This window comes from Plecotus auritus, assembly GCF_963455305.1.
Source record: "Plecotus auritus genome assembly, chromosome: 8".
Taxonomy (NCBI): Eukaryota; Metazoa; Chordata; class Mammalia; order Chiroptera; family Vespertilionidae; genus Plecotus; species Plecotus auritus.
The window spans coordinates 61,375,357-61,391,054 of NC_137782.1; the positions used below are offsets into that span (position 1 = coordinate 61,375,357).

General features: G+C 43.1%; 2 protein-coding genes across 2 annotated transcripts in view; one reads left to right on the top strand and one right to left on the bottom strand.

Moving 5' to 3' along the window:
- Positions 1-5,510, bottom strand: part of PROCR (protein C receptor) — a 32,559-nt gene extending 27,049 nt beyond the window's left edge. Inside the window, exon 1 of the mRNA XM_080684065.1 lies at positions 5,382-5,510. The gene's annotated coding sequence lies outside the window, so the exon portion shown is untranslated. The remainder of the gene's footprint in view (positions 1-5,381) is intronic.
- The window catches only part of EDEM2 (ER degradation enhancing alpha-mannosidase like protein 2), a 36,120-nt gene continuing 25,275 nt past the window's right edge, over positions 4,854-15,698 (top strand). Inside the window, exons 1-4 of the mRNA XM_080684064.1 lie at positions 4,854-5,062; positions 5,298-5,408; positions 7,426-7,465; positions 10,810-10,915. Of these exons, the coding sequence (XP_080540190.1) occupies positions 4,956-5,062; positions 5,298-5,408; positions 7,426-7,465; positions 10,810-10,915 (364 nt within the window). The 5' untranslated portion in view covers positions 4,854-4,955. The remainder of the gene's footprint in view (positions 5,063-5,297; positions 5,409-7,425; positions 7,466-10,809; positions 10,916-15,698) is intronic.

A 15,698-nucleotide genomic window follows, 5' to 3' on the forward strand; every position in this document is an offset into this window, starting at 1 on the left:
CATGAGACTCCACCCCTTCCAAGCTGAGCACAGAGGCTATTGCAATTTGGCAAGTCTAACCCTATAGGCTGTCTCCAGCACCGAACTTCTCCCAGTGTAGACACAGCTGATTTTCACAGCCAACTGGCCTGGAGGTCAATTCCTCCCAGTGATACCAACAACAATCAAGACTTAACTACAACAAGGCTGTACACACAGTCCACAAAGGGGTGCACCAAGAGTGTCCACCTCAGGTTAACTGGGGAGGCCGACCCACTGGGCCATATAGGAAACCTAGCACACAAAGCTACCCTACCAACTCAGGGAAGCAGTGAAAATGTGGCAACAAAAAAACAGATCACAAACGAAAGAAATGGAGGAAAACAAACAACTGGATAAGGAATTCAAAACCACGGTTATAAGGCTTTTCAAGAATATCCTAGAAAAGGCCGATAAATATAACGAGACCCTCGAAGATATGTAAAAGGACCAACTAGAAATTAAACATACACTGACTGAAATAAAAAATATTATACAGAGACCCAACAACAGACTAGAGGAATGCAAGAATCAAGTCAAAGAATTGAAATACAAAGAAGCAAAAAACACTCGACCAAAAAAGCAAAAAGAAAAAAACACCCAAAAAGTTGAAGATATTGTAAGAAGCCTCTGGGACAACTTCAAGCGTACCAACATCAGAATTATGGGGGTGCCAGAAGAAGAGAGAGAGCAAGATACTGAAAACCTATTTGAAGAAATAATGACAGAAAACTTCCCCCACCTGGTGAAATAGACTTACAAGTCCAGGAAGCGCACAGAACCCCAAACAAAAGGAATCCAAAGAGGACCACACCAAGACACATCATAATTAAAATGCCAAGAGCAAAGGACAAAGAGAGAATATTAAAAGCAGCAAGAGAAAAACAGTTAATTACCTACAAGGGAGCACCCATATGACTGTCAGCTGATTTCTCAACAGAAACTATGCAGGCCACATGGGAGTGGCAAGAAATTTTCAAAGTGATGAATAGCAAGAACCTACAACCAAGATTACTCTACCCAGCAAAGCTATCATTCAGAATTGAAGGTCAGATAAAGAGCTTCACAGATAAGAAAAAGCTAAAGGAGTTCATCACCACCGAACCAGTATTATATGAAATGCTGAAAGGTATTCTTTAAGAAGAGGAAGAAGAAGAAAAAGGTAAAGATAAAAATTATGAACAACAAATACATGTCTATCAACAAGTGAACCTAAAAATCAAGTGAATTAAAAACCTGAGGAACAGAATAATCTGGTGAATATAATAGAATCAGGGGCATAGAAAGGGAGTGGACTGATAATTCTCAGGGGGAAAGAGGTATGGGGAGGGTGCAGGAAGAGGCTGGACAAAAATCGTACACCTATGGATGAGGACAGTGGGGGCGGGGTAAGGGCAGAAGGTGAGGTGGGAACCGGGTGGAGGGGATCTATGGGGGGAAAAAGGAGAAACAATTGTAATAATCTGAATAAAGCTTTATTTAAAAAAAAAAAAGAGAGAGACCTGTCATTACCAAGCAACCTGACTCTACTCTCCGGGCAAAAATCTTATCCATACTAGAGTTTTGAATGGAAGACAAAAAGACAAGCTAAGGACTCATATGGAGAACTATTAGGCCCCGGATGAGTTTCACAGCAGGGAAAGGCCCAGACCTGAAACCTGTGATAGGCTGAACAAAGGCTCCCTAAAGATAACTAGGTCCTAATCCCTAGACTCTGTGAATGTTACCTTATTTGGAAAAGGGGTCTTTCCAGAGGTGATTAAGTTAAGGATCGTGCGGAGAGATTGTCCTATATTATCCATGTGGGCCCAAAATGCAATAATAAATGTCCTTACAAGAGAGGGGCAGAGGGAGATGTGACACTCATACCCACAGAGGAGACGGTGGACATTGGAGTGATGCACCCTGAACAGGCCAAGGGATTCCAGCAGCATTTCCTTCTCTAGGACTTGCTGGAGAGGCTGGGCCAGATTCTCCCCTGGAGCCTCCAAAGGGAGTGTGGCCCTGCCAGCATCTCGAATGTGGCCAGTGAAACTGATTTTAGACTTCTGGCCTCCAAAACTATGAAAGAATAAATTTCTGTTGTTTTAAGCCACCAAGTTAGTGGTAATTTGTTACAGTAGCACAGGAAACTAATACAGTGCCCCTGTGTTGTTATCTAAGTTTCAGTTTTCCATCCATTTGGCACCTTCAAGAAGAGTTTCCAAAAACATCCTAATATTTTTTTAGTATCTCTTCTGCCAGGCACTATGACAAATACCTTACATGCAATAGCTAACTAACTAAATCCTCATAATACCATCAGGTAGATAATAGTATTATTCATATTTTACAAATAGGAATGAGGCTCAGAAGAAAAACTGGTGGGCCACTCCTAATAGGTAATGGAGCTAGTATTCCAACTCAGGTCTGCTCAAATTTAAAGCCCATACTTTTAATACTGTACTGCACTCCATCAAGCTCTCTGGGTTAAGTCAGAGTTTTAATTCTCATATCAACTGATGGCATTTAGGGATATTTTCAAGGATGCTTGACCAAAGGAGACCATATTTGTCTGCATTCCAGCTCAAGGAACTGAGTTGCCACTTCCATCTGACCTTTTCACCAAAGAGGGAGGATGGCCAATCCTAGTGTTAGTGGTGAAAAAACAGGTGTTAGATCCATTGGAATCAGACCCAACCTTGGTTCGGCAACCTAGGTACTTGCGTTCTGGCTAAGAAAGAATTCATAGCCAAGACTCAAACTATAAAAGAAAGTTTATTTAGAATATCACAGAAGTAGGAGTGAGTTGTAGAAGAAATGGATTCAGGAAACAAATTGGGGGGTGGGGGGAAGAGCATGTGAGGGTGGGTGGGTGAGGGAGGAGAAGAGGGTGGGGAAAGACATGCTCCATAGAGAGACAGCAGGTTCCTCAGTTCTGAGGGCTTTTATCTGGAAGTGACAGGGGTGGATTTCAATAAAATATTCATCAGCTTTCCCAGTATCTCCTGAGGGTGTGGTCTTCACTAATTGGATGGTCCCCAGGGGGTCTTTAGTCATTGCAGCTGGTCCTTATGTCAGCCATTACGTTGCTCTGCCTTGTTTTGCTACTCCTAAGGGCCTGGGGCCAAAACACAGCCAAGGCCTAGAAGTTATTTCCAGGGGTTAATGCTTAAGAGAGTGGTCTGCAAGGGCTTGTAGTTTTGCCTGTTGCTAGTCACCTGAGGCTCTCGGCCCTGGTGACCCTCAGCACCTGGCCTATCAGTTCCTGCTCTGCTCATACCTAACTGCCTACTACACTAGTATCATGGAAAGCTCGAGTTCAAGGACCTCAGAGGTCCATTTGTTCAAACCTCTCATTTTATAGATGAGGAAGCTGGGTCCGGAGAGGGAGAGGCAATATTGAGGGTCACATTTAGAGGCTTTACATGGACTTGAGGTTGGAATTGAAGTCCAGGTCTCACTTCAAATCCAGGGTTGATTTTATTGCACATCACACTGTCCAAAGTCATGAGTGTTGCTGTAGTCTAAAACGATGACCAATCTCTGGGAACTTGCAAGAAGGAAAATGGAAAAATGTGTTCCAAACCTTCTGAACACTATAGTGCCCCAGGGTCTTCATTCTCACCTGGGATACTCTACAGGGTTGCAGCCACTGAGATGGTCCAGGGGATTGGGATGGGAAAACTTATGCACTAGACTGGAGACCGAAGAGACCATTAGAATGTAATCACATCCCAAATGGCAGGAGAGAGAGCCCTGGCTGGCTGGCTGATTGGTTGGAGTGTCATCCCATACACCAAAACATTGCAGGTTTGATTTCCAGTCAGTGCACATGCCTACTTTGTGGGTTGGATCTTGGGTCGGGGCACATACCGGAGGCAACTGATGGCTGTTTTGCTCTCACATCCATCTCTTTCTCTCTCTCTCTCATCAATTAACATTCTCAGCTGAGAATTAAAAAAGTAACACCAACCCAAAATTCATGAATTTTTAGAACTGACAGCATTTCTGGAAATCTTGAGAGTGGCAGCTTTGAACAAATAAATGGAAATAAGTTGTACCTTACACAACGAGCAGGGAACTGGTCTGGGAAACTCAGTATGCCTAATAGAAAAGGCTGAACATGCTTCATCCATCTTTATATATAAACTAGAGGCCCGGAGCACGAAATTCATGCATGGGGGGGGGGGGGGGTTCCCCTTAGCCCAGCCTGCACCCTCTCAAATCTGGGACCCCTCAGGGGATGTTCCCTCACAATCCTGGATGGCTGGCTCCTAATTGCCCCCCTGCTGGCCTGGTCACCCCCAACAGCCCCCACTGCTGGCCTGGTAGCTTCCAACTGCCCCTCCCCCCCCCCCCCCCCCGCCAGCCTGGTCACCCCTCATGGCCCCCCTGCTGGCCTGGTCGCCCCACGCAGCCTGCTTGTTCAGTCATTTGGTCATCCCTCGGGCTGGCCCTGGGCAGCTGGGGGGCTGAGGGGACTGGGCACCGCCCACTGTGGCTGTGGGCGCTGCCATCATTGTGAGGGTGTGACGTCAATTAGCATATTTCCTCTTTATTAGATAGGATACATCCACTCAACAAATGTTGAGTCCCTGCCTTCATGTTTAATACAGTGATTTTTAAAAATGATAATGTATTTAAGTGCTCCATACAGTCTTAGTACACAATAAGTGCTCAATAAATGCTGTTACTAAAACGTCAATTATAGTAGCTGTAATAGCCACTGTCTTTAGGACACGTGGACCTCCCTTCCAGACTATATATTTCAGGATGCTCTTTGCCTCGGTTCCGCTACCAGTTGCATTCTGGGGCTTGTAGTTCGGAAGTGAGTGACTGATTCATCAGCACGCAGGCGCAGTGACGCGGATTCCCGGAAGAACCCCAGAGGCTCCAGGATGAGCAGCTGGTGGTGGCTGCTGCTGCCCCGGCGGTGTTGACAGGACCCGAGCTCTATGCCTTTCCGGCTGCTGGTCCCGCTCGGCCTCTTATGCTTGCTGCTGCCACTGCACCTTGGTGCGCCGGGCCCCGATGGCTCCGCGCCCAACCCCGCCCACTACAGGTGAAGCGGTCAGGCTCCCTGTCCTGACGCAGTAGGGGAATGGAAAGCACAGAGCGGGTTCCTTGCCTTTCCCTCTACCCCAGGACCCCCACCCTCATTTGCTCGGAATCCGCCTCTGGGCTCCCGGCAGAATCGGGGTGATTTCCACTTTCCGCCTATTTCTTGTCCTTTCCCCTGCTTGATTTCGTTTTCTGCCCCTCTCTCCCCCCGCCTTATTTCTCCTAATCCTCATCAGGGAGCGAGTCAAGGCCATGTTCTACCACGCTTACGACAGCTACCTGGAGAATGCATTTCCCTACGACGAGCTGCGACCTCTCACCTGTGACGGGCATGACACCTGGGGCAGGTAGTGCGAAGGGGTGGCCGGTGTCTGGCAGGTCCGGTTCTAGACGGGTGGGACTCTGGGACTGGTGGCTCGATGGTTTGTTTCCTTACCGAATCCAGAAAAGCTCCTAGCCAGGGCGAGGCCATGACCCCCTCCCGCCCGCTCGCCCCCCCCCCCCACCCCGCCCCCATTCCGCCCCTATTCAGGCCAGCACCATCTGGATCCCGAAGTGGAGTAGCCTGGGTTATTAGCCTGGTGGGCTGAACCTTTGGACTCCAGCTACAAGAGTAACAGGCACTGGTTATGGGGGCTTGGACAAATCTCTGGAGTTGTAGAATACCTTGGAAGGGCTCCAGGAAGTCAAAAAACCCAACCCCTTCACTTTATAAGTGGACAAACAAACCCAGGAGGAGATGTAACTCTCCCAACCATGACACTTCAGAGCCTTTGTTGTTAGTGAAACTGAAACACACTTCCCTCATTATCCTCACACATTGACTGCTTCTTGAGATTTCAGCCCAAAATGTCACCTCAGCATCAGCTTCCCTGACTACCCACTCCATCCAGGTCACTCTCACAAACCACTTATTCTTCTTAGCACTTCTCACTCTCTGATACTATCATTTTTACTTGGCTGCTAGTTTGTCTTTCTCACACTAGAATAAAAATCAGAGATGGAATTCTCTGTCTTGTTTTTTTTGTATAAAGAAATCATTGCATTTAATTGAAGCTGACATTGATTAAACACTGTGCTAAGCATTTTACCTTTGTCATCTCATTTAATTCTCTTAACACTTATCTCCATTTTACAAATGCGTATGCTAAAGACTGGACAAGTTAAGTAAAATCAACAAAATTTGTGTTAGTTTTTGTTTTTTAGTTGAAAAAAGTAGTACAAGCAAATGGTAATTTCAAGCAGTACAAGATTGTATAAATAAAGGAAATATCTTTCTTGAGTACCCTTCCATAAATATTTTCAGTTTATATAATCATATAGACATCTTTTAAAATTAACTTTTAAAAACATGTTTTTAAAATTTTTATTTTAGAGAGAGAGGAAGGGAGAGGGAGAGAGGATGGAAACATCAGTGATGAGAGAGAATAATTAATCCGCTGCCTCCTGCACACCACCTGCTGGGGATGAACATGTGCCCTAACTGGGAATCAAACCTCAAGCCAGGGACCTCTTGGTTCATGCGTCGATGCTCAACCACTGAGCAACACCAGCAGGGCTAAGATTAACTTTTTAAAGGCATAACTTACATATAATAAAATACACCCATTTTAAGTATATAGTAACCATTATCACAATCAACAAGTAGAACATTTCTGAGGTTCTGATATCACAGTCAAGATATAGAATACCCTAAAAAGTTCCCTTGTGCCCCTTTATAGTTAAACCCTCCACCACCAGCAGCCCAAACAACTAATCTGCTTTCAGTCTATATGTCTCTTTTTTAAAATGCAGATATACTAGTAAACATACTACACTGCTTATTCCATACCTCATCTTTTTCATTTAACAATTAGAGTATCTTTACATTAGCCAATAGAACTCTTTTTGTTAAAGAACTCGATAACAACCTGTATAGTTTTGTGTTCTTAGAGTGTACTATAGTTTAGTCACTTTTTAACTGGTGTGCATTTGGGTTATTTCTAGCTTTTTGCTGTTCTAAACTGACATGAGCATTCTCAAGCATATAGTCCTGTGTACTGTGAGATACGTTTTTAGGTGTGGAAAAGCCTGTACTCTTAGCTGCAATCTCATTCTGTGTACCTATGGCAGAGAAGAATGCCCGAGAATATAGACAACATGTTTAACTACAGTTGGGCTTATATCAGTCCCCTATTCCAGGTGCATTAAATGTGTCAGAGGTTCCTGGCAATTTTCACTATGGCTTTTCTGTTATGACTGGAAGTGGGATAGGCAGAGGCATTGCTGTGCCTCATGTGTTAGGTTTTTGGGTACTGATCCGGGACAGTCTTGACATGTGGTGTTTGATTTTCTTACTAAGCTGGGATTTCTGTCCTTTTACAGCTTTTCTCTGACTCTAATTGATGCTCTGGATACCTTGCTGGTAAGTGTCTCCTCTAATCCTTTTCCTCTTGGCAATTTGACTATTGGTGAAAAATGAATTCTTCACCTAGGTCTATTATTTTCAACGCATGCCCATCTAGATAGAGGAAAATGATGAATTTCAAGTTTATTCAGGCTCATTTATTCAGCACATGTTTGTAGAACACAGAACTATGATAGGCCTGTCGAAATCTTTTTAGTGGGGGATACAGAGACTTTGATGCCCTCCTTATTTTCAGAGGCTTACATTCTGATGGATATGTTCAGGGATAAAAATAATAGCAGTAATTAGTTAGTGTATTATGTATGTGTTAAGCACTTTACATGTATTACTCCATTTAATCCTTCCAGCAACCCTTTGAGGTAAGTACCTTTACTCCTTAACCACTGGGAGAGCTGATACTTAAAAAGATTAAGTGACTTGGCCAGTGTACGTAGCTCTGAAATGGAAGAGCAAGGACCTGAACCCAGTTCTGTACGATTCCAGGCCTTAACTGTCATCCTTAAAGAAACCACAAGGGAGGATTTAACCACTTTCCCCTATTTCACTATTTCTGGTTCTCTGTCAACATTTCTCATTTTTATAAATTAATAATATTTACATGATTGTGATTACCTTGTAGATATAATTTAGCTTTTTTTCACCTCAATGTTAATTTGTATGTACTCCTCCATTTAATGGCCAACTGTATGCCACGCACACTTCTAAGCTCTGGAATTTCAATAGTGAGTTTTTAAAAAAGTATTTTTTTTATTGATTTCAAAGAGGAAAGGGAGAAAACAAAAAAAAATTAACAACATTAAACAAACAAAAAACAAAGAGGAAGTGAGAGGGAGAGAGAGAGAAACATCAATGGTGGGAGAGAATCATTGATTGGCTGCCTCCTGCACCCACCCCACCCCCCCAATTGGGGATCGAGTGCACAAACCGGGCATGTGCCCTGACCCAGAATCGAACTGTGACCTTGTGGTGCATAGGTCAACATTCAACTACTGAGTCACACAGTTGGGGCACAGTAAACACACAGTCCCTGCTTTCCTGGAGTTTATGATTTTAATGAGAGGGAACAAAGAATAAAAGATTAACCCTAAAGAATGTGTAATTACAAATTGAGGTGAGTGCACTGTAGGAAAGGAACATGATTCTTTGAGTTGTTATAACTAAAAGAAGTTGACCTAGACTGAGGAGGTCACAGAGGACTTCCCTAAGGTAATGAACTGATACTTAAGTTGGGATCTGAAGGAGAAGCAAGTTTTGACTTGGGAAGTGGGGGGAGGAAAGAGTGCTCCAGGCAGAGAGAACAGCCTGTGCAAAGGCCTTATGGCGAGAGTGTATGGCAAGTGCAGTGAGCTAAAGGAAGGCCAGTGTGCATGAGATGTTGGAAGGAAAAGGGAGAAGCAAATGGGGCTGGAGGGATAGATGGGAACCGGGTGAGGTTCACAGTGTTAAAGATTTTGATCTTTAATTTGAGATAATGGAAAGCCACTGATGTTTCAAAGTAGAGGGCAGGAAATGATGAAATATCTGTTTTGAGCAGATCACTAGCTTCAGTGTGGAGAAAGATTCATGTAATCATTCAACAAACATTTCTTGAGTAATTCCTTCATGGGCCATGTGCAGCACTCTGGGGGAATGCAGGAATGATTGAGGCTCCTGCCCAGTCAAAGATACTCTTAATGTGGAGAGACACAGATGCATAAAGAGTTGTATGGATGAAGTTACTGGAGTCTTTTAAAGGAAGAATCAAAGACTTCCTAGAGAAGGTGGCATTTACTTCTCCATTTAATGGCCAACTGTATGCCAAACACAGTACTGAGCTCTGGAGTTACAATAGTGAGGTTTTTGGGGTTTTTTTAATGTATATTTTTATTGATTTCAGAGAGGAAGGGAGAGGGAGAGAGAGAGATACAAACATCAGTGATGAGAGATGATCATGGATCGGCTGCCTCCTGTACGCCCCCCGCTGGGGATCCAGCCTACAACCTGAGCGGATGTCCTGACTGGGAATTGAACAGTGACCTCCTGGTTCCTAGGTTGACGCTCAACCACCAAGCCACACTGGCTAGGTCCCCCTTTTTATTAGGAAAACAGAAGCTTTCCTAGAAGTGCCCTCAGTAGTCTTCTCAAGGCGTGGAATTGACTAGTTAACACAATCACCTCCAGCAGCAAGAGTCTAAGACAGCAAATATCTGGATTTCCAGCCTCTATGGTGGGAGGCTAAAAGGGTAAAGAAGATTGGGGACGATTTGTTGGGCCAACCAACCCGCAGTATTTTCCACAAGCACGAATGTGAAGAAAAGGTTAAAAACAACAGACATTCACTGCAAATAGCAAACTAAGATTTCCTTAATGTGGTCTATAGTCTATATTGTTTTTTATACAGTTTTACATTGTTTAAATGGGTACTCTTGAATTGGTACCTAAGAATTTACCTAGCCCTAGCCAGTTTGGCTCAGTGGATTGAGCATTGGCCTGTGGACTGAAGGGTCCCAGGTTCGATTCCAGTCAAGGGCACATGCCTAGGTTGTGGGTTCAATCCCCAGTGGGGGGTGTGCAGGAGGCAGATTCTCTCTCATAGATGTTTCTATCTCTCTCTCCCTCTGCCTCTCTGAAATCAATAAAAATAAATTAAAAAAAAAAAAAAGAATTTACCTAACCAGTTTCTTGATGTTGGGTCTTTGTGAATTTTAGCTCTCAGTGTTTTCTTCACCTGTCACCAGTCCTAGAACAGAAACTGCAGGCCTTAAGTTGAATAAGTGAGGGCCACTCTGGCATAGGATCCCAGACTCTTTTTTGTTAATCCTCACCTGAGGATATTTTTTCATTGATTTTTAGGGAGAATGGAAGAGAGAGGGAAAGACAGAGAGAAACATCCATGCGAGAAAGACCCATCGATTGGTTGCCTCCTGCACACGCCCTGACCAGGGCTGGGGATTGAGTCTGCAACTGAGGTACATGCCCTTGATCGGAATCGAACCTGAGACCCCTTAGTCTCCGGACTGAGGCTCTATCTATTGAGCCAAACTGGTTAGGGCAGATCCTAGACTCTTATTCCAACACTAGAGGCCCAGTGCACAAAATTCATGAACTCAGGGGGTTGTCCCTCAGCCCAGCCTGTGCCGTGAGCCCGGCTTCTGGCTGAGCAGTGCTCCCCCTATGAGAACGCACTGACCACCAGGGGGCAGCTCCTGTGTTGAGCGTCTCCCCCCTGGTGGTCAGTGCGTGTCATAGTGACCGGTCGTCCCGCTGTTTGATCGATTTGTATATTAGCCTTTTATTATATAGGATTTTCAATGCCTTCAAGCCTGAGATATCTTCCTTGTCATGTCTCTCTTTCCTCCTAGATTTTGGGGAATGTCTCAGAATTCCAAAGGGTGGTTGAAGTGCTCCAGGACAACTTGGACTTTGATATTGATGTGAATGCCTCTGTGTTTGAAACCAACATCCGAGGTAAGGGCTGCCTTCTATGGCCTTTGGAAGAAAACAGAGTGTGGATTTTTTGCCTCTGTATAAACCAGAAAGTGGTAAATCAGATCTTAAGGGCTGGCCCTACCAGGGCACTTGGCCCAAACCAGTGACTGACAGCTCTTTTTCCCTCTTGGAGGGTAGGGTGGGAAGGCCTCAGGATTCCTCATCAGTTTCAGACATGAGCAGGGGACAGAGAAAAGACTAGAAAGAAATGTGCCAGATTTACTCACGTAGTTAACATATATTCGGTGCTAGGCATATAGTCATGAACAAGAAAGATGTAATCCAAGAGTTTATTGTCTAGGAAGCACTACCCATATCTGTGATGACGGAAATGTTTTGTATCTATGTTGTCCAGTGTGGTAGTGACGAGCCACGTGGCTATTGAACATTTGAAATGTGCCTACTGCAACTGAAGAGCTGAATCTTTAATTTCATTTAATTTTAATGAATTTAAATTTCAGTAGTGACACGTGGTTAATGATTACTATATTATACAGTGCAAGTTTCGAGTATTAAGTTTCCAAACCTGGTAGTCCATCATAACCACTTGGGACCTTTTAAAAAGTTCAGGTGTTTTGGCTCCACTTTAAACCAATGAATTGTGATCTCTGGGTTGAGTCCTAGAATCAATTATTTAGTAGGTTTCCAATGACTTATGAAGCTAGCTCAGTCCTTATTATCAGTGAACTTCTGGACCTCCAGTGGCTCAACAGCTGTCACCTCTGGATGGCAGTTATGTTTTTTCCCCCTTATGGTGCTCATCTTTATTTTGGATGTTTTTTTGTAAGTGAAACTTATATTATAGAAAGGTGATAAATAAATTTTTTAAAATATATTTTTATTGATTTCAGAGAGGAAGGCAGGGAGAGAGAGAGAGAGAAACATCAATGATAAGAGAGAATGATTGATTGGCTACCTCTTGCATGCCCCCTACTGGGGATTGAGCCTGCAACCCGGGCATGTGCCCTTGAGCGGAATTGAACCCAGGACCCTTCAGTCCGCAAGCTGATGCTCTATCCACTGAGCCAAACTAGCTAGGGCATAAATAAATTTTTTAAAAGATCAGGTTGCAGAGGGACAGCATGGTATAAAATCCTGATTTAGGAATCAGACCTGGGGGCATGTTCATTGCTATATTACACAATTCTGAGCCCAATTTGTCATCTGGAAATTAAGGTTGTCCTTATACCTTTGTTTCAGATATGAATATAATTATACCAGTTTTCTTTTGCTTGGCATTTGCCTTACATATGTTTTTCTACACTCTTACTTTCGATCTTCCTGTGTTTATGATTAGCTATATATTTTGTAAATTATCCTATCTAATAAAGAGGGGATATGCAAATTGACTGTCACGCCATAACAAGATGGATGCGCCCACAGTGGAGGCAGGGGTTCCGTAACACAAGATAGCTGCACCCACAGCGGAGGCTGAGTTCCTTTAACAAGCCTTAATGAGCAATCAGCAGGGACCTGAGGCTGTGTGGTGCTGGGCTGGGGCAGGGGACCTCAGGCCACACCCCCTGCCCTGGTGTCGAGCCGGGGAACCTGAGGCCATGCCCCCCACCCGGCGGGGCTTGACTGGGGTGGGACCGGCTGGGTCTGGATCTAGCTCAGTGGGGGTGGGGCCAGCCAGGTCTGGGTCTCGCGTGATTTCGAGGCACACATGGGTTGGCGGGGACTTGATTCTGGTTCCTTGGTGCGCCCCAGACTCTTGACAGGAGGAAGATTTTCATATACATTTTTACTAATTTTCTTTCATCTCTGACACTTCTATTATAGAGAAAGGGCAAATAGCAATATTAAAATATTTCCTCTAATTAATTCCCTTTTAATGTGCACGAATTTCGTGCACCGGGTCACTAGTCTTATATAATAAAAGGGTAATATGCAAATTGACCCTAACAGTGGAACTACTGGGAATGACCAGTGGCTATGATGCGCACTGACCACCAGGGGGCAGATGCTCAACAGAAGCTGCCCCTTGGTGGTCAGTGTGCTCCCATAGGGGGAACGCCGCTCAGCCACAAGCCAGGGTGATGGCTGCAAGCGCAGCAGCAGTGGCGAGAGCCTCTCCCAGTGCTAAGGATGTCCGACTGCCAGCTTATGCTCGATCCTCAGAGAAGCAGGCCTAAGCTGGCAGGTGGACATTCCTGGAGAGCTCCTGGACTGTGAGAGGGCGCAGGCCAGGCTGAGGGACCCCCCCAAGTGCGCGAATTTTCGTACTCCGGGCCTCTAGTGTATTATATTTTGTTTATCCATTCTGAGAGTCTCTTAACTGAAATGTTTAATCCATTTATATTTACAATAATTACTGATATATTTACATTCATTTCTGTGGTATTACTTTGTGCTATTTGCCTCATCATTTCTATGTTCTTTTTCTCTCTCCTTTTTTTGTGCCTTTTTACGCTGATTCCCCACCCCCCATTTCACTTTCTTTTACTAATTTAGATATTATGCATGATATCTAGCTTTTTAAATAGTTTTTCTAGAAAATTTAACAAACATAACAAAATCTAGAGTTAATGAAAATATTTATGCTCCTCCTAAGTAATACAAAACCTGACTCTGAGGATATCCTGACCTGTATGCTGTAGTCATGTATTTTAGTTCTTTGAAGCCTTCCATATATTGTTGTTAGTCTATATAGTTAAAGTTTAGATTTATTCATATATTTACCACTTTTCTTATTATCTTTCTTTGTTCTGCTTCAGACCTTACATCTGTGACCCCTTTTCTTCCATCTGAAGTACTTTATTTAGAATGTCCTTTAGTGTAGGTGTATTCCTTTTTATTATTATTATTAACATATTTTTATTGATTTCAGAGAGGAAGGGAGAGGGAAAGAGAGATAGAAACATCAGTGATGAGAGAGAATCATCAATTGGCTGCCTCCTGCACGCCCTGCCCTGGGGATTGAGCCTATACAAAGCCTGGCCATGTGCCCTGACCAGGAATTGAACCATGACCTCCTGGTTCATAGGTCAGTGCTCAACCACTGAGCTACAGCAGCTGGGTGTGTGGGTGTATTCTTGGAAAACTTTCTCAGCTTTTGTTTGTACGAAGATGTCTTTCTCACTGCATTTGTTGGCCTTTGGGGGGTATTTTTGTAGGATATATGGTTCTAAGTTGATAGTTATTTTCTGTTAGCACCTTGAAGAAAAATTTCCCTTGTCTTCTGGTTTCATTGCCATTGTTAAAAAGTAATCTGCCAATCTAATTATTATGTCATTATAGAAGATTGGTTTTATTTATGCTGGCAGCCCTTTTAAATAATTTTTATTATGGGAATTTTCAAACATACATAAAAGTAGAGAAAATAGTATAATGAACTAGATGTACTCATCATTGAGCTTTAACAATCATGTTTACATGGACTGACTTATTTTGAGATTTTTTTTTCCTTTGGTGTTCTGTAATTTTACTGTGATATGTATAAATGTGGATTTCTTGGGGGGGGGTTGTTTGTTAATCCTCACCTGAGGCTATTTTTCCATTGATTTTTTATTTTAAAAAATATATTTTGTTGATTTTTTACAGAGAGGAAGGGAGAGGGAGAGAGAGTTAGAAACATTGATGAGAGAGAAACATCGATCAGCTGCCTCCTGCACACCCCCTACTGGGGATGTGCCCGCAACCAAGGTACATGCTTTTGACCAGAATCGAACCTGGGACTCTTGAGTCTGCAGGCTGATGCTCTATCCACTGAGCCAAACCAGTCAGGGCTCCATTGATTTTTTAGAGAGAGTGTAAAGGAGGGAGAGAGAGCAAGAAACATCGATGTGAGAGAGACACATCAATTGGTTGCCTTCTGCACACACCCCTGACTGGGGCCAGCTATCGAACTTGCAGCTGATGTACGTGCCCTTGACTGTAATCAAACTCTGGATTCTTCAGTCCAAGGGGTCAACACTCTATCCACTGAGCCAAACCAGCTAGGGCTCTTTTTATATATATATATATATATATATATATATATATATATATATATATATATATTATTGATTTCAGAGAGAGGAAGTTAGAGGAAGAGAGATACTAGTAGAAACATCAATGATGAGAGAGAATCATTGATCAGCTGCCTCCTGCACACCCTCCACCGGGATTGAGCCTGCAACCTGGGCATGTGCCCTGACTGGGAATCAACCATGACCTCCTGGTTCATAGGTTGATGCTCAACCAGTGAACCACACTAACCAGGCAATGTGGATTTCTTTTTATTATCTTGCTTGAGATTCCTGGATCTGAGAATTATTGTCATTCATTAGTTTTATAAACTTTGTAACTATTTTTCTCCTCAAAGATTGTCTCTCTTCTCTTTTTAGAACTCCAACCAGGTATATATCTTCTTACTGTATCCTCTAAATCCCTTCTGTACTTTTTAAAAGTCATTTTGTCTCTTTATGTTGCTTTTTGGATAATTTTTGTGAGTCTGTCTTTAAGTCCACTAATTCTTCAGGTATATCATATCTGCTATTAAACCCCTCTATATAATTTTAAACTCCAATTATTACGTTTTTTCATTTTTAGGAATTCTACTTAATTCTTTTATAAATAGGCTTGCTCATTTTTATAATTTCTAGCTATTTGCTCATATGTTCCAACCTTTCTTTTATTTCTTTAAACATGAAAGGTGGGGCAAAAGTAGGCTTACAGGTGTTTACATGGAAAATAATACAATAACTAGTAAATAATAATACAAGAGTAAACTCTATGTTTCACACACTTACACTGTAAATCTCCTTTGGCCCAACCCTGT